General features: G+C 48.9%; 1 protein-coding gene across 3 annotated transcripts in view; it reads left to right on the forward strand.

The window, feature by feature from the left end:
- KMT2D (lysine methyltransferase 2D) overlaps nucleotides 1-26,360 on the forward strand; it is a 2,224,302-nt gene that overhangs the window by 800,157 nt on the left and 1,397,785 nt on the right. For 2 of the 3 annotated variants that reach the window (XM_069653836.1, XM_069653837.1), the window contains exons 23-25: nucleotides 35-159; nucleotides 398-566; nucleotides 667-747. In XM_069653836.1, the coding sequence (XP_069509937.1) occupies nucleotides 35-159; nucleotides 398-566; nucleotides 667-747 (375 nt within the window). The remainder of the gene's footprint in view (nucleotides 1-34; nucleotides 160-397; nucleotides 567-666; nucleotides 748-26,360) is intronic. The other variant, XM_069653838.1, reaches the window with a different exon arrangement.

Below are 26,360 nucleotides of genomic sequence, written 5' to 3' on the forward strand. Positions count from 1 at the left end.
TTCACACCCTGTTTTATCTTTGATCTGTTTACAGCGAGCCATGGAGATGGTCCACAGGATGGGGCAGTGGAGTACGGCAATACAGAGGGAGATGAGAAGAAAAAACGTCGGGGCAGAAAGAAAAGCAAGTTGGAGGATATGTTCCCGGCCTATCTCCAGGTAGGCGTTTACCCTTGGGAAGAACACATTTGTTCATGCATTTGAAGGCTGTTATTTCTATTCACTGGCCTGTCCCCAAAAGCAGCTGTAGATTATCAATGGGTTTGTTTTACGTACTGCTCCTCTTCAATTTTTAGTGGCAACTGTAGAGATATTGGTGTGAGATTAGATTTGGCCATGCAATAGGATACCTTTCTTCTGATGTTTAGCTTTTTCTTCTCTGCATGTCTACTTTTAGGAGGCATTCTTCGGTAAAGCTCTGATCGATCTGACTCGTAAGGCATTAATTGCTGCTGGAGATGGTGCTACGCGGCAGAGCCCTCAGAAAGTGAAGTTGGATTCTACCACCAGCAGCATGGCCCACAAAGGGGCTGGAGACGGACCAGAATCTCCTTCCAACAAAAAAGGTATGATGACGCTGCTGCTTGTGTGAAAGCAGTAGTTGTCTAGACATATTTGTATGTTCGTCTTCAGTTATTTTTTAGCATTCTTTACGCTTCTTTGCAGGCGAGGAAGAATTGACAACTAACTCCTTACCATGCCACGAGGAGTGTAGGCAAGGCTTTGAGACCAAATCTGAAAACCCAGGTGACTGTCATTTTTCATGTCAAGTTGGTAATGGTCTTGTAGGGATGGATGATATTTACTCTTATTGGGAGAGTAACCAGTTTCCAACCTTCTTGGTTATTTATTTAGATCTGACATTGTTGAGTGGACAGTCTTGGTAGTTTGAGTCGACATGGTTCTGTTTTCTGCCAGCCCTTTATTGAAGCTGAAAACGCACACATCAAATCAGATGGATAGATATGCAGAGCCACTCGTGATACAACTTCAGAGCTTCACTTTGTGAGGCTTCATGGTGTTTAATTTACAATTCTTGGCTATTTTATGGACCGACCCTGGTGGTGAGTTTTCATTGTGGGATTTGTAGTTTGTGTTTACTGTGTCTGTTAAGTGCAGAAAAGGTGGTCAGTGTTAGGTAGGAATTAGTGCAGTCCAACTGGTGTGGGACTACACAAGACTGATCTCTTGGTATTGGGTAACACCTTTTAATATAAGCCTGTACTACACAAGTTGGTAGTGTGACTGAGCAGCCAGACTTAACTTAAGAGGGGTAGTGTGAGCTGTAGATCTGTGCAATGCAATCAGTCAGTACAAGTATCAAATTTAACACACTAAAAGTTATGATTTATTTATACACAACGATATTTAAAGCATTCTTTAAAAAGCAGTAATTAGCTGTAACATTAATTTCAAGTTTGTATTCAATTCAAAAATTGAACAAAGCAGGTGAGTAATTCATTCATATGTTACACATGTTCCAGCAGCTGACGGTGACGTCGTTTGAGGTCAGTATAGCATTTACCTTTGCAATATTGAGTTTGTAGGAAGGAAAGGTTAGTGTTGGATCAGAACAGACTGATAGGTTATAAGAACAGTTAGACTGTCTGCATCCCTCTGGGATAAGCTATTTCAGCATTCAAGTTTTCAACAAATCTGTGAAGGAACAAGCACTGCCAAAGCCAATAGGTTCAGGAGGCCTTTAGGGAGCCAGGATGGCCAAAGTCGGTGGACAAAGTCAAAGTTCTGATACAAGTTCTGATGCTCTTCTTAGAAATATGTTCTTAAATAGTCGGTGTTCAAAAGAGTAATCACAGCAACTCAAGAAGTGTCGCCTTTAGAAAGCACAAGCTGTAAGGCCAATGCAGGTAAGTTGTGGTAAACTTAATGTAGGTGTTAGGCAAAGTGTGAATGCAGTACCTTCTGGGAACACTACACGCATCTATGCCTACAGGTATAGGCAACCTATGGTATAAGCTTGTACTACACAGTTTTGGTAGCATGTTGAGCAGCCAGGCTGATCTCAAGAGGGGAAATTGTGAGCAGTAGTGGAGTTACACAAAGATTCAGTTACAGGTATTTAAATAAACTTACAGTGGAGGTTTCTTGCATAAAACTAATACTTTATCAGTCAGTTATAAAGCCTTCTTTAGAAGGGAGCAATATACTAGTAACACACAAATACACTTCAATACTGTACACTCTGAGTTTCTGATTCAGACAAGGCCCTTTTGTGATGGCCCACAGACACAACCTACACCCACAGGTCACTTCAGTAACAAGGGTGCTGGGGACATTAATACCTTACTGTTGGCATACAGAATACTCTCAATAGTTTGTAAAAGGCAAAGATTATTAGAAAACAAGAAATTACAAATATTCTTAAGCAGGGCAAATACTTTCAGATAGCAAGAGAAGAGTCATTCAGTTCAATAGGCTAAGCCAAAGTCAATGGGCAAAAGTCGTTGTATGGGATGCAGCACTTTAGGTAGGTAAATGGAACGGTCTTTGCACAAGTTTTTAGGAGTCTTTGGTAAAAAGGAGAATCCTATGTAGGGCCACAAAATGATTAGGCTGGTGAGTTGCAGAAATTACAAGCACTTCCACAGTAAGGGGTAAGTTCTCTAAGACTTGTTTTACAGTACCTTGGTAAAGAAGAAAAGATGCAGCTAAAGACTTCTGTTCCTGTGCACCTTCGCAGATCTCACTTTTCCTGGGCCTCAGTCGTGGGGACTCGGAGGACGTTGGGGGACTCCTGCACTGTCAAAACTGGCAACTGGAAAACTTTACTTTCAGTGGCTGTTTTGCGTTTCAGCTCCTTGCGGTACAGCAAATAGCAATAAGCGCGGTTCCTGGCTACCAATGTGGACTTTCCTCACATATAAGGTACTGCACTCAACTGAGGGGGAGAGGGGGTCAGGCTTGGTCAGTCCTGCTTCATGGGAGTCCGGAGGATCTTCCAAAAGCTTTAGGCCAACTTACAAGCAACTCTCACAATCTGGTGTCCCTCTCCCTGGCTCGACGGTGTCGTGCAGCAACTCTGAGGAAATTTAACCAGCTCCGAGATGGGTGTCCAGGTGGCTTACTTGGGAGTTAGTTGGTCCCACCAACTCAGAGGGAGAAGTTGTCCTTGCAGGGACTTCTCTATTGATGCGAACTTGGCGATTCGGACTTGCAGCAGTGCTTCACCGGGCAAACCAACGTCCAGGAGTTGGAGCAGCTGTCCTCTTCAAGCTCTTCTTCAGTTCCTTCGTCCAGTGGTCGACTGTACCTTCCAAGCCAAAAGACTAGCCTTTTATTCAGTTCTCTCCCATTCATTCCAGCCTAGCTATCACTCACTCAGAAGGGTGGCTTTCCTTGACGGACAGTAGCCAGCCGATCACCACAGAGTTGAGTTTCGTGTACCTCCCTCACTTCCTGCCTACCCCAGACACTGTGGAGCCAGAGGCGGTTTTCTCTCAGAAACCCCGCCAAAGGGGAAATGAACAAAGAGACCAAACCTGGTTTGGCGCACAGAGAAAAACTTGAGGGACCTTTCCACAAAGAAATGGTGGAAAAATAAGACCGGGACCATTTTAACAAAAGAGGCTCAGCTCCATTTTGAAAAACATGGCTTCTGTGATTTAACGTTACCGGAGCTGCGAACAGTTCGCGGTCGGGTTAAATCATGGTAGTTCATTGCAAAAACACTGCCACCCGCCATTCTGAGAGGAAAGGGTAATATATAAATGCTACACATGAGTTACTAGACACAGGGGATACTAAGTAACCCCAGCACTCTATTGTAAGATAGGGTGTGCTGGGTCTAGAATTTTACTGGACTAAGTGAAGTCAGTTTCACTCCACTGTCCTGGGAAACAGTAGTTGATCCCAGAGAAGGTATTTAAACCTTGGGAAATCTGGAAGACTTCCCTGTGGTACTATACTGAAGGTGCTTTGTGACACAATTGTAAAATATGCCTGTGGAGTTGGTTAGACTCCATATCCAAAAATAAGTGTATAAAATCACATTAAAATTACATGAGAGAGTGGGGAAAAAGGGCCTCGCTCTCTCCAGGTAAAACAAATCAAGTCCTCAAAATCCAGCAAAGTTGCTGGGGGTCTCTAAGGTAGAGGGAATTAGCACATTTCTGAGAATTCTCCCTAACCGCATCAATGGGAGAAACCTGCATAAAAGGTGAGGCTTCTTGGACTGAAGAAACATCTGACGAAGGAATCGTGAAGAGAAGCTGCTGCAACCTCCTGGACCGTTGAACTGCCCGGTGACGTCCTGCTGATGTGCTGAAACTCATTTTCCTAATCGATGAAGCTCCGGAAAGGACTTCTTCCCTTGGGCTAGTAGGACCAACTAACCCCGAGACAAACTGCTGGACGACTTTCCCCAACTGGGTGTAATTCTTTGCTGCTGCTCGAACCGCGTGCCAGGTGTCGAGAAATCCGTCGTCGGGTGCAATGTCTGTGCCGCCTAAAAGCTCCAGAAGTCTCCCGAGGACCCTCCCGATGCAGAAAAACCCAAGCTTGTCACCTTACCAGAGTGCTGGGCTCAGGGTGTGAAGGAAGCCCAACCGGTGCCAAAGATCCGCGGTGGTGCTGTGTACCGCGCACAGAAACCAAAGTGACGCTGAATTGAAAAGAGCCTATGGCTGCCGCAGACCTCTGAAATGCTGTGCTAGAGTCCTCCAGACGTCATCCCTCTTGTCCCCATGACTGAGGCCCAGGATCTGCAACCAAGACAGAAGCCAGTTCGATCCTCTTCTAACCTAAGGTACTGTGCTGAAAAGGGGTACTTCCCTCTTTTTCAGTAGCTTGCTTTTCTCAGTTGAGATTTGCAGTAGCTGCGTTTCTAGAGTTGATTTCCACTATACCTTTCACAAGTGTAACAGCTTGTGGGCCAACAGCGATTTCCTACAACAAACGCTCTAACTTTGTGCAATACTTTTTCTGCTATCTAAGAAGTGCCTCCGCTCCATAGACTTTGCTCCAATTGGCTTTGCCAGTCCTGGCTCCTTGCAGACCCTTCTAGTCCATTGACACTGATCTAACTGTCCTTCATAGGTGATGCATTGGTTTGTAACTAATATTGCTGGGAAAGGTTTTATCTAGACTTCATTGGGAGATTTGGAAAGTGCTCAGATGCTCTGAGAACCTGTTTAACGTTTTTTTCCTTCCTTTAACCTTTCCTTTCTGCCAACCTCAGAATTTATCAAGTACAAAAGTGATATATAAATGCCAATACTGTCTTAGTTAGTGAAGTCACCTCAGAGTGTAGGAAGTGTGTATGAAGCATCTCTAAAGAGTATCTACTTGCTTGACTTGATTCTGAGCAAGTATTTTGAAGTGTATTTTTATTGTTGCCCACTGTCCTTTTTAAAGAATGCTTATTTAAAACTGACCGTTAAATAATTATTTTACTAGAAAACCTTGAGTGGAAGTGTTATTTGGATACTTGTTTATGCGGATTTCGATGCTACAGCTCTACAGCTCACATTTACCCCTTTTGTTAAAAGCCTGGCTACTCAGTCACACTACCAACATGTGTGGTAAAGACCTATACCAATAGGTGGGTTACCTACTACCAAGAGGACAAGGGAGGTGTAGCCTCCCACAGGGTTACTACTCCAATTCTTGCCAAACACCAGGTATGTTTTGAACCCTGACCATACATTGTTGGTGCGGGATGTAGGGGGTAATGAGTCAAAGTACAACTCCTCACATGTTGGTGCTGCTGTCCAAGCTTTGGTATTGGGCTGGGTAACCCGGTTCCATCTCAGCAGTATAAATCTCCTGGCAATAATACAACCTGTATTTACAAATGCACAGAGTCCCTTGTTTGGGAGTTTCTCCCGCATACCAAAAAAGACTCCCAAGGGGGAGCGCTCAAGGTGAATGTCCACAACATCAGAGCGTTTTTAATACTGTGTACCAGAGTCTCCAGGTGAGCACAGGACCAAAACCTATGCATGTGGTCAGCTGGGCTAGACCGGCATCTAGGACAGCAGTGCTCTGCTCAGCGCCCTGCGACATCCTGTTGAGTTTCTTGGGGATGTTATATAGCCTTTTTAGCAGTTGATATTGCATACCTCTGAATCTGAAATTTAAGGAGAACTGTTAATGTGCACACATGGGTTTTCAATAGGGCGTCAGACAAATCCACCCCTAGGTTGTCAGATCAACCATTGCGTGCCCCGGGAGTTTAGGGTGATTTTTTTTTTTTTTTTTTTTTTTTTTATTCGCAAGCATTTTGTACAGCGTCGAAAGTGTATGGCGACTGCCGCTACATTTGGCAATATATACCAACTTTTCAGTTTCCAGGGGCCTTAATGGGTAACATGGCCACAGTGACTGTGCGTGCAGCCTCTCGTATCCTGTAATATTGCAGAAGTTCCATCCCTGAACCGGTATATTCCTACCGCCATGCTGATGGAGTAATGAATTTTTTCCATCCGGGAGTAGATCAACCACGGCCTTATAGCTAAGAAGCTCCCATTGTGCCGACAGCATGGTATCCCAAGTGGGAACCTCCACAGCGGAAGCCATTTATGATATGGATGTATCACAGAAATTTGCAGAGAAGACGTGACACTAGCAAACACAGTGGAGGACACCGGATCAAACAGGCAGTCATCTTTGTATTTACGGTCCATGACCAGCGTCCCGAGGTCTGATCCACCAGCTGCCTAGTGCTCAAGTTTGACATGAGGAGGATGTAGCTTTGCCTCATACCAGTATGAGGCTGTTTGGCAGAATTGCTTGCAGTACCCTCTGGGACCACCACATACAATTAGGACTACAGGTGTAAACAAAACCAACCTTTGGTATGAGTCTGTACGACAGTTTGTGGTAGCGAGGGGGCACGCATTCCTGGTACGATGGCTTTACATGACGGCATACGCCTTCCCTCCCACACCCCTGCTACACAGGGTGATTTGCAGGATAAAGCAATCTTGTCACCTCAGCATCATTCTGATAGCTCCCTGGTGGCCGGTGAGACCTTAGTTATCCGAGCTGGTCAGTGTCATGATCTCTGCTTCCAAAAGGTCAGGGTTTTCCCAACTCCCTTGGAAGCAGATCCATAACCCAGGTTGCGAGTGCCAACCAGTCCCAATTGGGACCTTTTGGACCCAGTCCTGGCGCCAGTGGCACCAGGCTCATAAACATGCCCAGTCCCAGCGCTGGAAGCGCCGGGCTCATAATGCTTGGGTGGACTTACCTTCAGCAGACCATGCTGCTTACTTGCCTGCCAGTTGAGCCTCTGATCCTCTTCTGTTTGGAACTACTTTTCCTGTTGGGTGGGGCTGGAGCCACTCCCTAAATTCAGAACACTGGAACTCTTCTGGAAGGCAGGAACTCTTTTCTTACCAGGAACTCTTTTCTTACTTAGGCGTGGCTGTGGAAGGAGACACCTAAGCACTACAGGAGGCTATTTAAACCACACCCGGTGGATGAATCTTGCTTTGCGTTATTCTGCAACCTCTGCAGCAGAACGCTCATCGTGTCTTCTGCATCCGGTCCAGGGCCTAAGGAAAAAGGCTTACCATCCTGAATCCAGTCTTCAGCAACACCTATAAAGACAAGAAAGAACAAGTTAGCATTCCGGCATCTGAAAGGCAAAGGCTTACCATCCTGAATCCAGTCTTCAGCAACACCTATAAAGACAAGAAAGAACAGGTTAGCATTCCGGCATCTGAAAGGCAAAGGCTTACCTACTCTTCGTGCGCTCCGGAGGTCTTCACACTGCATTCCGGCATCTGAAAGACAAAACAAGGTGCGTTTAAAGACATTGGGGAACTTTATACTCACGTGCCATTACTCCTTTCCACATCTAATCCAGTGGGTATTCCGGCACCCTGCAGCCGCTCCGAACTCGTACCTGCAAAATAAAAAGACAGAGCGCATAGTGAAGCAGGCAACAAGCGCTTACTTACGTGCTTCCAGGCGCTTCTATTCATCACACGGGCTCCATCTTCAACTCACTTCAGCCCGTCATCCGCCATCGCCGGAACCCTGCAAAACAAGAGACATCATTACTAAAGACTTTAAAGACATTTGAATGACTCGAAACTTACCGTTCGTGCAGTAAACGACGGACAGCAGTCCTCTGAAGTCAAGAGGCCTGCGCTACCTATCCAGTGAAGAAACTGGTTACAGCACCCTGCCCCGAGGCAGATGGAGAGCTCGGCATTCACTTACCTAAGGTGAGAGCGTTAACCTTTGGGGGTCTACAGGAGAGGGGAAGAGGAAAGAGATAGGGACACCCCAATAACCCCAGTTCATTAACCCCATATTTTCTATCTGCAGACATCTTACTCTACACGTCAGGCATACAGTGCACAGAGGTCCAGCCCAAAGAGCCAACCGGGTGCTACACATCACCGGCGCCTCTGCGAGAATCAGGTGAGCGTTACAGTCAGCCTATCGGAGAGGCCCCCATTCACCTGCCACTGGGTCCAGCTCCTCTTTCTCCTCACCCAACAGGGGGGGGGGGCAGGGTCCTTCACCCCGCTCCTCGCAAGCTAGCCCTCACGGCGTGGTTCGGAGCAAGTCAAACTGAAACACTTGAGCCTATCTCAGGCTAACCTGGAAATCATCCAGGGCGCTAGAAGCAAAGTTACCAGGAGCCAATATAAGAGCAAATGGTCCAGATTATGTTATTGGGCTGATTCTAAGGGGATCGACCCCCTTAAGTGCACGTTGAACAATGTACTCTACTTTTCGGCAAACCTCGCCCACTCCGGAGTTCAGGTGGACACATGCCGCACTTATCTGGCAACCATAGGAGCCTACAGCAATTCGGAGAAGGGTCTCTTCTCTTCAGCTAATCCTGTGGTCAAACGGCATTTGGAGGGCCTCCACAGGCTCTACCCGCCTACAAAGAAACTGCACCACGTGTGGGACCTCGATGTAGTCCTGGGCGCCTTGGCACCTTGGCACAAAACTGTTTGAGCCAATGGCGTCCGCGGCCATCAGGCTAGTCACCCTAAAGACAGCTCTGCTCGTAGGCCTCACCTCCGCTCGTAGAGTCGCAGAAATCTAGGCTCTCGTGGCACCAGAGCCCCACACTACCTTTCACAAGGACAAGGTGGTCCTCCGGATGCACCCTGTGTTCCTACCCAAGGTGACCACCTCCTTCCATCTGAACGAGGAAATAGTCTTACCCACCTTCTTCGCCGACCACAAGGATGAGCCTCAGTGTCTTGCACCTTCTGGATGTCAGACGCGCACTGAAATACTACCTTCACAGGACCAAGGACTCTGCTAGTCTGATACCCTCTATCACTTTTGGTGGTTAAATGCCCGACTGTCAGGCCTCCATAGTAAGGTGGATGTTTGCGGCCATCAAGGAGGCCTTTGAGGGGCTGCACAAACCATTTCCGGCCAATTTGCATGCCCATGCAGTCAGGGCCAAAGCCACAGCCACCGCATTACAACAGCATGTGCCGTGGAAGATCTGCAGGGCGGCTACCTGGGCCACCCCTCGGCTTTCTGTAAGCACGGTTTGGAAGCTGCCTCTAGATCAGATGCAGGTTTTGGGCTGGCGGTTCTAAGAAACCTGTTTGCTTAGGGAGGTTCTCCTCTCCACCCTGGGGCTACATTCAGTTGTAATCGCCCATGCAGTATGGAGGAAAGGGGACGGGATGTAAGAGTAATTAATAGTTACTCACTGTAGTGACTAAAGTACACCTAGTACATAGCTCCCTTTCCTCCATATGTCCCACTATCCCACCCCTCAATAATATTCGTGTCATTAGGCAATGTTAAATATTGTCGACACCGATCGATGGGGACTGTGGAGTGGCGCCGGTGGGTGGAGTCAGGCGAGCGCATGCTCCCAGGGCCGCGCCCTGTGCGCTTCTAAATTTAAAGGGGAAGAAGATTTTTCTGGTGAAAAAGGTTCCGTCTCCCGTCCCTCGCGAGGGACGCCAAAGCAGTATGGAGGAAAAACAACTTACGACTAAGAGAACATTAGTCACTACGGTGAGTAACTATTCATTTTCCAAGAGCAGTAAAGTGAAATTAACTTAACTTTTGTAACTTTGTAGACCCAGAACACACCATCTTCCATAGAGTGCCTGGAGGGGGTTAAGTTGGTCTTTTGCAAGGGAGGCTGAATCGACCACTGGACGAAGGAATCCGAAGAAGAACTTGGAAGAGTAGCTTGCTGCAACTCCTGGACTCCTGGACTGTTGGTTTGGCCGGTGAAGCCCTGCTGCAGTGCTGAAGCTCCAAATTCCCCTAGACTAGAGAAGCCCTGCAAAGGATGCCTTCTCCACTTGGGTTGTTGGGACCAATTGACCCCAAGACTAACTCGTCTGAAAACCCTCTCTGCTGGCTGTACTTCCATTGCTGCTTCAGGAACACCAGAATAGAGTGCATCGTTTTTAAGCTGGACCCGAGCTCCCGGAAGATCCTCGGGACTCCCTCGAAGTAGGGCTGGCCAAGCCTGAGTCACCTCACCAAAAGTGCTGGGCCCCAGAAGCAAGGAATGTCCACAGGGTGTCCCAGAACCGCAGTGGTTCTATTAGCAAGAAGCTGATGGGAAGTGCTGCTGATCTGAACTTTGCCCATTGCTGCAGCTGACGGTTGAATCGCAGTCCGGGAGTCCCCAGATGTCCTCCCTCTTGTCCCCACGATTGAAGCCCAGGAACACCAGGATCTGCCAGAGTACCACAGGAACAGAAGCCAGCTGGAACCAATGTCTTCAGACCTAAGGTTCTGTGAACTAAGGGCTACTTACCTCTTGTTTTGTTGCTTGCTTGTTCTCAGTTGAGACTTGCCTTCGCTGCCTGTTGCAGAGTTGCTTGCAGCTTTGCCTTTTACAAGCCTCCCAGCTTGTGGCCCAACAGGTATTTCTTGAACAAAAACTCTCTAACATTGTGCTAGACTCTTTACCTGCTTTCAAGAAGTGCCTCCGCTCCCCTACACTTTGCGCAAATGACATTGGCTGTCCTGGCTCCCTGAAGACTCTGCTAACTTTGGACTTTGTTGAACTGTCCCTTCCGTCTGTTGAGGCTGTTAGAACTTGAGGCCCGTGGTAGGGTTTTAAATGCCGGGCTATGGTCCGAAGCCCCTCTTTTGGTGGCTAGGGTGACCGACAGTTCTGAGAGTCCTGTTAAGGATTGGTCGGTGAGGTGTGTTCATCGCTCCCGTTCAAGCGGTGACACCAGAACTGTTGAGGGGGCTCAGAGGGAGGTCTTGGACCATAATTCCTCAGTGACCGGCAGTACCGAGGTCCTTCCGTTGAAGGTTTCTTTGGCTATTAGCATGTCTCAAAAACATTCTAGGCCTCACAGCACCGGTTTGGCCGAGGTTCCTTTTATCAAGGCTCAAATGAAGACCCCTGACCCACCTGTGGAGACCCAAGTCTCACTTCCACATGTGTCGCAGTTCGCCTCAGGTGCTGACAAAATGGCGGCCGCTCCCGCGAAGACTCTGGCAGCGTTTTTGGATACCTCCCTTACAACTACGCCATCGGCCCTAGGTGTGGGGCGCCCCTGCCTCTCATTCATCGGACAATTTGCAAACTGAGAAACGCAGTGAACTGTTCTCTTCTGCTCATATCTCCGTGGTGGCCAGCCAGGTTCTGGTTTTCAGAGCTTCAGCATCTGTCGGAGTGTGCGCGCCGATCAGGCTTCCGTTGGTGCCCGACCTGCTTCACCAGAGAAATCGGCAACTGTGGCACCCCTCCCCACAATCGTTCAGCTTGGCGGCATGGTGCCTGAGTTCAGATCTCTAGAACATCCCAACCTGTCTGCTGATAACATGCACATTATTCAGGCAGCCAGGAAGCCCTCAACGAGATCTCAATACAAGAGCAAATGGCTCTGGTTCTGCCACTGGTGCTTAGCCAAACAATTGGACCCCAGGGGGGCTACGATCTACACGGTGCTGTCCTTCGTCTCATCTAGCAGAGTCGGGCATTCATGTCCTCTCATGCAGGACTCCTCTTTCGGCTGTTGCTGCTTACTTATCCACGGGCCAGTGCTCTTTTTCACGATCAAATCCAGTGGTAGTTAGGCACTTTGCAGGTCTAGTGCGTCTTTACCCCCCTGTTCGCAAACTGCATCCGACTTGGGATCTGAACGTGGTCCTTGCGGTATTGCCATAAGCCCTTCGAACCAATGGCTATGGTAGTTCTTAAGCACCTTTAATGCAAAGTGTCCTCTTTGGTCGCAGTGACTTCGGCAAGACGTATGAGTGAGATCCAGGCTTTGTCGGTGGAGCATCCCTTCTTGGTTTTCCACAAGGATATGGTTCTCCTGAGGACGAATCATTCTTTCCTACCGAAAGTGGTCTCGGATTTCCATCTAAATCAGTCAATCTCCTTGCCCATCTTCTTCCCAAGCCCGGCTTCGGAAGCAGAAAGGGTTTTGCATTGCCTGGATGTTAGAGGAGCTCTTAAGTTCTATCTGGACAGAACATCTGAATTTAGTAGTTCTTAACTACTGGTGACTTTTGGTAATCCGCAGGGTAAACTGGCCTCCAAAGCAACTCTCTCCAGATGGGTGGCTACCTGTATTATGGAGTCTTGCACTGTTCAGGGCCTCCAACCTCCTAAAGGGGTTCACGCACACCTGGTGTTTGGCAAAGGAGCTGTGGTTGCTTTTCAAAAGTATGTCCCCTGGGAGACCATCGCGGAAGCGGCTACATGGGCCTCTCCATCGGCTTTTTGTAAACACTACTGTTTGGATTTTAGCTCCAGAGATGGTCCGTTTGGCCATGCTGTGCTCAAAAACCTTTTTCAGTAAGGAGTTTCCATTCACCCGTAATTCCTGTGAGGAGTGCTTGAGAATCTCCCGTAAGTATGGAGCAAATGGGACGGGGCATAGGAGTATAACAAAGTTACTCACTGTAGTGACTACCTTACTCCTAGTCCGTAGTCCCCTTTCCTCCATACGCCCGCCCGCGGTCCCCTCTAATAAAGTTCCTCTGTTATTGCTTAAAGGCGATAGACAAGGACTGATGGGCGATGTGCTGGGCGGAGCTAAGGAGGGCGGGGTACTCTTTCCAGGTTAAAAAAAAAAATCAAGTCCTCAAAATCCAGCAAAGTTCATGGGGGTCTCCAAGGGGAAGGGAATGAGCACATTTATGAGAATTCTCACTAACACTGGAGAAAACAAAAGGTGAGGGAGAGGGGTGCAGAAAGGGAGGGGAGGAAACATGTGTAGTACAGCCCTATACTAAAAGATGGGTTACCTAATACCAAGTAGACAAGTATTGTGTAGGGTCTCACACTCTTACATCAATTCTTGCCTGACACAGCCCAGCAAGATCACAGCACGACATGGGATGGCTCAAAATACAGGGCTTCTTGAGTCTAGTGGGTATCGCAGGCTGTGGGTCATCCTTTTCGGGATCCCCAGGTCGCTTGGCAGGAAGGGCTACAGCAGGCTCCGGGTTGCACAGCAGGCTCTCTGGTCTCAGCCGTGTTGTTCCAGCATGGGCTCTGGCATGCATTCACATGCTCATGAATATTCACTGTTGTCAGGCTACGAATCCTTGATAAAGAAATCTGTTTGTTTACTTTCTGAACTGTCATTCTCCTAACAACCAATCACTGAGCTCTGGGTCATACTGCCCCCAGCCAATGACTGCCCTCTACCTAACCCCTCCTCTGGCAGCCATCTTCCGATTTGTGCCGCATGTTCAAGTGTTGGGAGTCCTCATGCTTATCTCTCAAGCTTTTACTGCGTTTTTTGCATTTTGGAAGAGTTCTACTTTTTTTTCCTTTTTTCGGTCAATCGAGTACCTGTGCTCCATCGATCTTCCTTCTGATTAACAGGGACCCGTTTTTCAGACTTTTCAGCGCCCCTCAAGGGCGAATTTCATAGTCTCCTCATGCAGGCTTCCAGAACATTATTCAAGGCTTCCACCGCGTGGATCAAGGCAGACGAAGGATTCCCCCTCTTTTCAAGCTCTGTACCGACTGCGTTCTGCAGAATGTTTTTATGGACGATAAACATTCCCAATGCCTTTACTGCCTGTACCCGACGCACAAGGAGGAAGAGTGCGTTTTGCCATGAGCTCTCGACCTGCACAATGAAGGATCGGCAAAGACGGCTGAAGAAATGGCCAAGGCCTCTGCAATGGCGGGAGGAGGAGGAGGAGGAGGAAGGTTCCAGGAGCATGCCTCTCCCGGAGCGGGGAATGCTGAGCAGGCTTCTAAGTCCTTTGAGGGTGTCCCTCCTGTGAGGTCCAACAAAAGGCTAAGCACCGCGAGTCCACTGCCTCCGTGAGCGCCGTTGCGGGGGGCTCTCAGGTGGCCAGGGCGTGCTAGACTTCTCCAGCTACTTCAGTCACCAGACAGCGCTCATGAGCATCGTCCAAGAGGAAGTTGGACCATCCGGGTAAACTCAAGGTGGCCCCAGAGACGAAGTCCAAGGCCAACCTGCCGGAGAAGGCCAAGCAGGACAAGGGACCAGTCCTGACCGTGAAGGACCAGGTACACCCGTCGAAGGCCCGCTGCCATGGAGGTGGTGGTGGCGGCATCCTGCTCAAAGGCCACTGGGGCGGATCCGCAGGGCACACCCCCGAGGGCGTCCCTTCCTGACAGGAGGGAGGTTTCCTTTTGGCCCATCTATCCGAGACCTTCCTCTTTGGACGCAAAGGGGGGGGGGGATGCGGAGGTCCTCCAGGGCACAGACATCGCCTCTGAGGAGGAGATAATCTACCTTCAGACCATCCAGGAGGAGGAAAACGTTGGGGGATCAGGCTTTACAACGAAGGCGATGAGTATACCTTCGAGGAAGGCGACGAGAGCCGCAGACTACCAAGGGCCTGGGCCCCTCTGCCTGCGCCCAAGATTCCTGTTCCACCTCCGTCGCAGCTGCCTCCTCCACCTCAGCTGCTGCCTGGAGACCTCCCTGTGGATATTCTGTCTACGCTGCATACTCTGGTCTCTGAGATACAGATGAGGATGCCTATTGCGCCAGCAGTCCCTCCCGCAGTGCCTGTGATGGCCGTCCCCCCTCGTTGCCCTCTCTCCACCCACCCCAACCCCCGAGGGAGGAGACGGATCCTGACACTGCGACTGGCACGGACGGTGGGATGAGGGAACCTCCCGTCGCCGTCTCCCAGATTCTCCCCGCCGGATGAGATAGTCTTGTTCCACACGATGATCTCCAAGGCTTCAGAGCTTTTCCAGCGTGCTGCTGCGGGGATCGTGGGTTTCTTGTATCAGCGCGCGAAGAGAAAGACCATCTTTTCGGTCCCACTCTTGGATGTCATGTGGGACGTGGGCCTCTCCCTCATGAAGAAGCCTTCTATGGCCCAGTCGAAGAGGGATCGCCTTGAGAAGTACAGGGTGCCAGACTCTGCGCCCAAGTGTTTGCAGGCCCACACGTCACCAGTCTCGGCAGCGGCCAAGAAGTCATCGGGCGCTTCTTCCTCAGCAGCGTCCACCCCTCCGGGTAGCAAGGGGAAGAAGTTTAATGTCATGGGATGAGGTGTCATCTACTCTGCCACCAACGATCCCGCTAACGTAGCGCATTTCGACCAGGAGCTGTGTTTCAAGTTCGCTCCCATCTTGGACTTCCTCCCTGATGACAAGAGGTTGGAGCCTTTGAAAATTCTGCAAGAAGGCGAGGTGACATCGGACCACACCATCACGGTGGCCAGACATCGCCGATGCAGCATTCTGCCAGATGGGCAACAGCATTTGCTTTTGTCGTGGCTCAAGGCCACCAATTTTCGACAGGACGTCCAGACGAAGGGTGTTGGACATTCCCTTTGACGGAGACAATCTGTTCGGGAAGGCTGTAGATGAGTCTCTACAAGCCTTCAAGACGGACCCTGAGGCGGCACGTACCCTGGGCACACTTCAGCAGCAACGGCCGTCCTTTTGGTCCTCGGGTGGCAAATCTTCCCCGTTCTTCCAAGGGTTCGGCCGGAGCTCCTTTGTACTGCCAACCCTCCCATTCCTCGGTCCAAGAGACCAACATGGGCTGTTCCAAGGCTTTTGGAGGAGGTCATTGTCGCCAGGGACCCCAAGGCATACCTTCGACGTCCAAGCAAGAATGAACCGGCCGTGATGTCGAGCCCCCATCCGTGAACCCCGGTGGGAGGCCGGCTGGCGAACTTCACCAGCGTGTGGAAGACCATCTCCACTGACAGTTGGGTGCTGGACGCTCTCGCCCACGGACACACCCTGGAGTTTCAACGGCAGTGTCCCCACATAGCACTGGTGGCCCGTCAAAAAAACCACGTCCCTCAGCTACTGGAGGTTCGGGCAATGCTAAAGGGGCCATAGGGCTTGTTCCAAAGCGGCTGCGAGGCTCCTGAGTGTATTCAAGGTACTGCTTCGTGAGAAAGAAGAACCGGGGCTGGAGGCCCATTCTCAACCTCAGATGACTAAAAAAATTCATAAAGTCCCAGAAGTTCCGAATGGTCACTCTTCAACACGTGCTTAGACAGCTAGAAGAGGGAGGCTTTCTGTTGTTGTTGGACTTGGAGGATGCATACTTCCACATCCCAATTCACAAGGGACAACACATGTTTCTGTGCTTCGTCGTTCAGGAGAAGCACTACCAATTCAAGCCCCTTCCCTTTGGACTGAAGTCGGCACCCAGAGTCTTCACCAAGTGCCTGGAGGCGGTGGCGGCACATCTGCGACTGCAAGGGATTCATGTCTACCCTTACTTGGACGACTGGCTCATCCGGGCCAGCCCGAGGAGCATCGCCGTCGACCACACAGCAAGGATTGTCCGCCTACTGACGGATCTGGGGTTCTTGATGAATTATGCAAAGTCTTGCTTAACTCCATCGTAGGACGTGCTGTTCCTGGGACACCAGCTCAACACGGTGTCATGCCTGGTGTCGCCATCTGAGGATAGTGTGGCGGCCATCCTGGGCAAGGTGCAACGGCTGCTTGCTCTGAATATCGCTACCTCATTTGACTCTGCAGGCTACGGATGCGGCTACTGCAGGAGTTCCTCAACGCCCATTGGATTCAAGTGTTCGGAAGCTTCCAGGACAAAGATCGATCTCGACAAGGGTTTCCGTCGAGCGATAAGGTGGTGGCATGCGCTCTCATCTGACCGGAGGCGCTGATTTCCAGGCCCCACCACAACAGGAGACTGTAACGAAGTACGCTTCCATGGTGGGTTGGGGAGCCCACTGTTAGGGAGAATTCTCATGAATGTGCCAATTTCCTTCATCCTAGAGACCCCCAGCAACTTTGCTGGATTTTGAGGGCTTGATTTTTTTTTTACCTGGAAAGAGTGCGGGTCTTTTCCCACTCATGTATTTTGATGTGTTTTTTACTTGTGTTCTTGGATTATGGAGTTTTAGGTAACGCCATAGGCATCATCCTTTCATGTGTGTTACACAGCATCCTCCGTGCAGTGACACAGGGATGCCTTTTAGACTTCCAAAGGTTTAAATACCTTCTCTGGGATAAACTACTGTTTCCCAGAGAATGTAAAGTTAAATTGACTTTACTAGTCTTTTTAAATTCCTAGACCCAGCACACACTATCTTCCTATAGAGTGTTGGAGGGGTTACCTAGTATCCCCTGTGTCTAGAAACTCATGTAGCAGTCAAATGCTAGCCTTTCCTATCGAAATGGCTGGTGGCAGTGGTTTTACAATGAACTACCATGATTTTTCCTGACCGCGAACACCGGTAGCTAAGAAATCGCGGGAGCCATGTTTTTCAAGATGGCGCCTTAAGCTCCTTTGTTTAAACGGGTCCCGGTCTTCTTTTTTCGCCATTTCTTTTTGGTAAGGTCTTTCTAGTGTGTCTCTGTGCGCCAAACTAGGTTTGGTCCCTTTGTTTCTATGACTTTGGGCGGGCTTCAGGACTGAAGACCGCCTCTGGCATCTGAGTGTCTGGGGTGGGCAGGAAGTGAGGGAGGTGCCCGAAACTCCCTGTGCTTAGTCTCCTAGGAGACCCAAGAGCACAGTGGCATGATTGGCTGGCTGTCCAGCAAGGACAGCCACCCTGCTGGGTGAGTGGCTGCTAGGCTGGAATGAAAGGGAGAAAACTGTTTAAAAGGCGAGTCTCTTGGACTGGAACGGAAGAACCGAAGAAAAGCTGGAAGTGGACGGCTGCTGCAACTCCTGGACCCTTGGTTTGCCTGGTGAAGCCCTGCTGCAGGTCCAAGTTTCCAAGTTAATCTCGACAGAGATCCCCTTCAAGGACGACTTCTTCCTTTGAGTTGGTGGGACCAATCAACTCGTAAGCCACCTGGATACCATTCTTGGAGCTGGTTAGGATTAACCAGGGGGAAGGACGCCAGCCTGTGTGCATGACGACAGCTACTCGAACCAAAGATCTTCCATTTTGCAGCTTGTTTGACCCGTCCACGTGCAGTGCAGGAATCCCCCGACAATCCTCCCTGTTGTCCCCACGACTGAGGCTCAGGAACAGAGAGATCTGCAGGAACTGCCAGGAACCAATGTCTCCTGCTGCATCTTTTCTTCATATAAAGGTACTGTGCCAACCCGATCGAGAGAACTTAACTCTTGCGTGAAAATTGGTGCACCTTTCCCAACTTGCAGGCCTAATCAGCTTGTGACCCAACCTTTGATTCTTTTTCGTACAAACTACTTCTGAGAACTTAGGCAAAGACTTTACTGTTTACTACAAGAACTGCTCTTTCCTATCCAAGACACTAGCCCATTGACTTTTGCCTTGGCCTATTGAAATGAATCGAGTCCTATAGTGAACTGAAAGTATTTGCACTGCCTAAGAAATTATGTGTGATCGATTTTATTAACTTGAGCCTTTGTACTCCGATTTAAAGTGACTGAAATGCCATTTTGCTACTATTTCGGGGGAGCCTAATTTACTCAAACGAATTGGTTTAGTATTGAAGTGTATTTGTGTATGATATTAAGTTCCCTCCTATTACGGTGTAATAAATTAATAAGTCTTTTACCAAGAAACCAAGTGTACATGTCTACTTGAACCACTGTGATTGTAAGACCTCTGTGTAGCCTTTTTTACTGCTCACATTCCCTTTTGAGATAAGCCTGGGTGCTCGGCTCACTACCAAAAACTGTGTAGTAGACTTATACCAAAGGTTGGGTTTTCTCACACCTGTAGTCCTAATTGTATGTGGTGATCCCAGAGGCTACTGAATGCCGTTCTGCCCCGGAACCAGTGAAATATAAGGGTGCGCAAAGTGATGCGCTGGCTAGGCATGATGGCATCTTGCATTTACCTGGTTCTTGCATCTTGCATTTACCACATGCGTTCCTGCGACCCATGCAGGATTGGTTGGTGAAACAATGGTCTCGGGCAAGCTGTCAGTGGGTCGATGTAGTGGTCGTTTCGCCAACAAAATCTTCGCTGGTGGACGTGAGAAAATCTACTGAAGGGGAAACCCTTCTACGATCCAGAGATACTATCACAACGGATGCCTCTCTTGCTGGGTAGGTGACCCACTACCTTCACGACACAGCTCAGGGTCTGTGGTCTTGCACAGCAGCTCACAACCACATTAATCTGCTAGAACTTCTGGCAGTATTCAAGGCTCTTCAGGTGTTCGATCCCCACTTAATGAACCAATCCGTGCAGGTCCTGACAGACAGCACTACAGCTATGTTTTACATAAACGATCAAGGGGACACACGTTCTCCAAATCTGTCCAAATTTGCACAGCAAATCTGGAAATGGGCACTCAAAACAGAAGATATTCTTATTGTCACAGCACGCTCCATGGGAACTGAACTCTCTCCCAGACTCATTGAGCAGAGATCCCCTACCAGAAGAACACGAGTGGCAGAGGTTGTCGAACACCTCTTCTCTCTATGGGGTTTCCCCACAATAGACTTGTTTGCTACAAGCGAAAACAAGCAATGCCCAGACCTTGCGTCCAGGTTTCCCCGGCCAGGATCCAAGGGGGAACGCCCTATGAATGCACTAGTCGGGGAAATGTGCTTACGCTTTCCCCCCACAACACCACTCATGAGGAAGGTGGTGAACAAGGAACTGATGATGCTCATCCTAGTTGCTCCTATGTGGGCAAGACAACCCTGGTATCTACATCTGCGCAAACTGGCGGTCTGCCATCCCATCAAACTCCTGTGCCCATACAACCTGCTCTCCCCGCACGGGGGCCTAACCGTGCACCCCCTACCTCACTCATTGAACTTGGCAGCATGGCTCCTGAAGTCATAGTTTGGTCATCTTAACCTGCCTCAAAGATGTATGGACATCTTGAAAGAATCAAGAAAACCTAACACTAGACACTGTTACTTTGGCAAGTGGAGAAGATTCGTAATTTGGTGCCAGTCTAAACAAATGAACCCCATTGAATGTACTCCTTCCCACATTCTGACATGCTCCACTTGCTGGATGCAGGGTTAGTGTTCAACTCCTTGAAGGTCCACCTAGCGGCCTTGCCATCATACAGGGTAGGACTCGGACAAGAAAAGGCCCAGACACCCAAAAAAAAGTGGCCCACCCCTCGCCTCAAAAACGTGGCCCTCAAACCATCATCCGTGAATCGCGTCAATTCATGACTTTACAGAAAATGCTACTTATGGAGGGTTCATGTGTCTGTTACAGTACAACACAACTCATAAAATAACATAACTTTGCATACAAGAATGGATCACCATATCTATCATTAATATCTGTGTGTATAGATCCATATTGTCAAATTACTGTGAATGCAAGCAGACATCCAAGGCCAAATGAGAATGTTATTGTATAGCACTTACACTCTTTTTTTTTTTTTATAGAACATATATCCATACAATATAACCCAACCTGTGTTGGTACTTATTTACCGACCTCAGAAGGATGAAAGGCTGAGATGGCCTTGCTGGGAATCGAACCAGCAACCTGCAGATCACACACATCGCAGCAGCAAGCGCTCAACCCACTGAGCTATCATATCGGCTATAGTAAAATGAGCAATTATTCTGTAGTGGATACCATTAAGCTGGTAACTGAGATTTAACAGCAGACCAGTTACGTTCATCTGCAGGTCTGGTTCAAAGTTGGCCACATATCAATCCTGCATGCATCTACTTTCAGGCTTCAGAGTTTGGCAAAATAGGGAAGGCAGCGCACTCACAGGACATCCCTTACTCTGAGTTACCTCATACTTGCAAACAAACCTCCTGAACAACAAATGAGAAAGATAGACACATTACAACAAACAAAGCATTCATTGTGGCACAATGAAGTCAATGGCCACTTGATGTGCTATGGTCAAATAATTCTACACTGTACAGAAGCTTTTAGGCACAAGGATTTTGTCAAGTGATCGAGGACACAGATGGAATGCCTTGTGGTGATCATAACGGAGACAATGGCAGAAAAAAAATGCTATAACTGCAACTTGCGAAAAGCAAAATACATAGTCCAAAATGGATGCTTATTCTGCTCTAAAATTAGTCGTTTATCACTAATACAAGAGCACAGCTGGGGGTGGCTGGACAATACGTACCTAAAGAAGTCTTCTTACCTCAGCTCTCAGGGTCTGGCTCCCAGAATCCCTCCATCTCTGCTACAAGGCTGTTGTGCCTGTGGGGGGGCTGGGCCGAGCCGACTCCTGGGCTAGCTGCCTGTGTTCCCTGGGCTGTCCTCAGCCTGGGTGCTGCTGCACTGCTAGCTGGCTGCTGTGGTCCTCCTGTGCGGCCTCCTCCGCCACATGGTCCTCCGTCCTTGTCATACAGACCAATTCAAATCAGAACTCATTTGAATGTGCTTGTAGAGCTCTTTTTTTCTATCTCATGGCAAGAATCACAAAGACAAGCACTACCATTTTGTACCTCCTAAAAGGATCAAGGTGACACAGATGACTCCTTAATTTGTTCTGTACTTAGCATTTGTGTCATTACTCTGCGTGAGTTTAAATAACGCCTGTCTGCAGCTCAACACACATGTAAACTATGATTACCTGAAATGGTATGTCAAGCGAAAGGCTGCATCCTCAAAGAGGGAAGTGACGTCTTGCTGCCCGAGACAACGCTCTTCTCCTTATCCCTGCAAAATGTCCCGCCTGGGAATACATTATCTGCAGCAATGCCTCGCATATGTGCGGCGAGAGAACAGGTTTCATATCAACAAAACAAGACTTGGGCAGGTGTCTGCTCTGCCATCCAGCTTTTCTCCATGGCATCCCCACTCCAGTCTCCAATCCTCTGATTCACTTGCAAAACTAATCTAGATTCACAATGTTTATTGCCCCTGCCAGGGGCCTCTTTAATCCCAGCCCGGCAGCCCCTGCAAGAAGAGGAAATCCACTGGGTCCTCTGGGGATTGTAGTTGGCAAGGTTATAGGTGTCGTTTTGTTTTAAGGAAATCGAAAGGATATTGCACTGCATTTGCCACAATCCCTTTCATTGTTCCACTTGCGCACCCGTGTTTCTTGGCCAGACTTCCCATATGAGCCATAACGCAATTAAAGTAATTTTTTAGGCCCATTTAAAAGCAGAGCTGTGCAGTATTCTTTGTACGAAGTGCACAATTTTTTAATTGGTGTGTATTGCACTATCGTCACGAGGATGCTGCTCTTAACTCTTTGCCACTATATTTATGCATATATTTATTTGGATGTTTTAAATTGGGGCCATATGCTATCTTGCAGCTGCTTTAAAGTGTGCCAATCCTATTAAGTCCACAGTACTGTAATGTTTGTCACTGTATGTTGTATAATACGAGTCAATTCCGCAATGTGATAATGGTGTATTAATAATCTCCTGTGCCTGCTACTCTGAACGAGTGTTGCAGGCACAAGTTGCTTTCAACTTTGCAAAGTTGTTGCTTCCTGCAAAGTCGAAAGCAACTTAATGTGCGCACAAGCGCCACTGTGCCGTGGGCCGAGCCCAGTCCTGCAGGCTGCCTCCAGGCTCCAGCTCTGCCCTGCTGGCTGCTGCCCACACAGAAGTTTACTTTGCACACTGTAGTGGCTGCACTGTGACGGTCTGGCGGCGGCCCCTCAACTTTGCGTGTTTCCCCTCCCCCCACCCCCTTTCCTCACTGGCACATCCGTGGGCAGAAACCAGCCCCCAGACAAAAACATGATTTCAGCCCGGCCACAGGCCAGTTGCCCGTTGGACCAATCCAACCTGGTCAGCATACTCCACTTTCCACAAGCAGATCTCATGGTGGAAGGTACCTGTCATCAAAGCATTCATGGAGGGAGTAAAATGACTCTACCCTCCAATTTCAAACCCGCCGCCAGGATGGGATCTCAATGTTGTACTCACTAAGCTCATGGGCCCCCCCTTCCGAGCTGATGCACAAGTCCAGTCTCAAACACCTGACTTAGAAAACTGCCTTCCTAGTGGCCATCGCTTCCATAAGAAGAGTTAAGGAAATACAAGCATTGTCAGTGCAGGATCCTTTCTTTGTTGTACACAAAGACCAGCTTGTTTTACGTACCCCCCCTAGGTTCTCCCCTTAATTAATCTCCAAATTTCATGTAAGCCATTCAATCGAGCTACCGGCTTTCTTCCAGGAATCCAACAGCTCAGCTGTGGTAAAACTCTACACACTGGATGTGAGGAGGGCGGTCCTCTACTATGTAGATAGGACCAGACCGCTTAGAAAGACAGATCAACTGTTTGTCTTCATAGAGCCAGGGAGAGAAGCTGACCACATTTCAAAAGATTCAATCTCTAGGTGGATAGACGGATGTATCCAACTGTGCTATTCCCTATCAAATAAGGCCCTGCCATTTACACCAAGCGCTCACTCCACAAGAGGCACAGGAGCCACCCTGGCTTTCATTGCAAATGTCCCTTTAGACAGTATTTGCAAAGCAGCTATATGGAGCTCAATCCATACTTGCACTCAGCACTACTGCATTGACACTCATTCCAAGATAGATACACAAGTGAGACAAGCGGTTCTAAGACATCTGTTTGCTCATGAACCTTCTCACACCCCTCCTCCTCATTCTTTTAACACTGCTCGCTAATCTATGCACAGCATGTGATCTAAGCAGATTCCACAAGTCTCAGAAGGGATACATTACTCACCATAATCGTATTTCTGATGCTTGTATCGGCTTAGATTTACATGCGACCCACCCTTCCTCCCAACTCGTAGAGAAGGCGCAGGGATGCTGATGAGCTTGTCTGATGCGTATCTGCTTGGATACAACTGTACTCACGCTACACCTCATGCTACCACATGTCAGAAAAATAACAATCTGAGGGAACTCAATGCGTGAGGGATCATGGTTCCATCGGACGTCATACTAGGGATAGTATTACTGGCACGCCCTGTCGACGTCTCTTTTTGAGTTTCGAAAACAACTATAATACTCTGCAGCTTCCACTAGATGTTGGCCTATGTACAGCATGTGAATCTAAGCATATACAAGCATCAGAATTAAGATTTCGGTGAGTAATGTATCCCATACTATATATACACCAGAGTGACTTTAAATGTTTTAGACATTTACACTACAACACTTTGGAAAACTTGAGAATACACTTCAAAGGACACTTTTACTTTGAAGTTCGCAGTTAAATTTTTAGCAACGTTAGAAAGGGAAAAGACCATGTTATCGTATTATCGGTTATTATGCGCACCTGCAGTTTCTAACAGTTTCTAACAGTTTCTAACAGTTTCTAACAGTTTCTAACAGTTTCTAACGGTAATACATTTACTCTGCAAACACATATTAAAATTACTTTAAGGGAGGAAAATGGTCAGTTTGTGTAACATTAGATTGGTTCACGGTTCTAGAGGTTTTCTTAGCACATCAAGTCTTTTAAGTCCAAAAACGCAACCCTACCTACAGATAGTTCGGAGAGGGCTCAAAGTCTTCACAAGCAGCAGAATACTAAGAGTTCACAAGGATTTATTCCAGTCTATAGTGTTATAGAAGCAGCAAGTTAAATAACAAGTGAGACCTGTAAAAGGACTCGATGAAGGGACACAAGCAGCAGCTTGAGTTGGAGGTAAGAGGGCGTCACCCTGGACACTTCTACATGCACTCCAGTGCTCTGGAGCGACTTCTTGGAATCAGGTAAGCAATACCCTTACTCTTACATACCGTCCCCTTTCCTCCATACTGCATTGAAGTCCTTGGCTAGGGACGGGAGGCGGAACCTTTTTCATCAGATAAAACCTTCTTCCCCTTTAAATTTAGAGGCATGCGGGGGCGTGGCGCTTGGGAGCATGTGCTTCCCCTGACTCCACCCACCAGCGCCACTCCTCAGTCCCTTTTTCTGCATCGATGGAACGGCCCGATTTCACCAGCGCTCCTGGGTTTGGCTTCGGCCATGTAATACCAGGCGCTCTTCCCCAGTTACTTTCTGCTGTCTTTTTTATCTTTTGATCATTCAGGTACTCTGTCCTCTGGCGCCACGCTCCTCCCCCGGCACATGTCGACTTCAGTGGGCTTCAGCAGGTGTCCAGCCTGTGAGGGGCTCTTCCCTACATCAGATCCCCCACGCTCTTTGCCTCAGCTCCCTTGGCCCCGACCACGGATGGGAGGGTTGCACCGCATGCACCGCACTTTCTTTGCATGCTTTGAAGAACAGACTAACTAGGTTTAGTGAGCTCTCCGAGAAGTTGCCTCCAGAGGATTTGAAGGACTTCGTCAGACATAAGTCCGGGCCCAAAGGAGGGCTGCTCTTTTCAGCGCACCCCGCAAGGGTGACTCCTTTCCAAGGAAAAGCCCAGATGGGAGGAACCTCTCAGGTTCTCGCACCAGCATGGGTATTGAAGCTAGTTCAGCTACCGGCTGTCAGGCCGAGGCGGTCTGCAGATCCTTTCCAAAGACAGTGCTGCGGGACCACAAGGTTCTTTACCTGGTGAACACCCGATGGGCTACGCCCTTGTACCGGCAACATGTTTGAGGGGGTGCCTGCACAAAGCACTACAGGCAACTCAGCTGAGGGCGACACGCCTACCGGGCCTCGACCTGAGGTGCAGGGTAGCTCACGTGCTCCATCGCCAAGAGTCCTGGAGGAGGCCGTGCCCAGTGAGCCAAGCACCACAACTTCGGCACATGGGTTGCAGCTCGACAAGATGGCTGCTGCGCCAGACAAGATAGCCGCTCCCAGAGGAACGGAGCATGTGAGAGAACGAGATACAAGGTGGGACTGGTGTCAACCAGGTACGTGGCCTACAGCTTATCCATCTGCAGCACAGGGCAGGTTTACCCCGCAAACAGCTAGATGAGTACGCACCGGCCTCAGCAGCTGCCCTCTACACCATCAATATCGCCTGCCACCCCACTGTCCTGTGAGGACAGTTTTCCTCACGCTCATGAGATTGCCTCAGACGGGGGTCCATCCTTGGGGATGTAATCCGGGACATGCTGCCTCTGGCGCCTGCGCCTGTATTCATTCCTCTTATGGCTCCAGCGCTGCAGGCCCCGTTGCAGCCCCTGCTGCCCACGCCGGCTCCGTCGATTCTGGCTCTCCTACCTCCCACAGTTCAGA

This window comes from Ambystoma mexicanum, chromosome 3q (genome assembly GCF_040938575.1).
Source record: "Ambystoma mexicanum isolate Mex_15411 chromosome 3q, UKY_AmexF1_1, whole genome shotgun sequence".
Lineage (NCBI taxonomy): Eukaryota > Metazoa > Chordata > Amphibia > Caudata > Ambystomatidae > Ambystoma > Ambystoma mexicanum.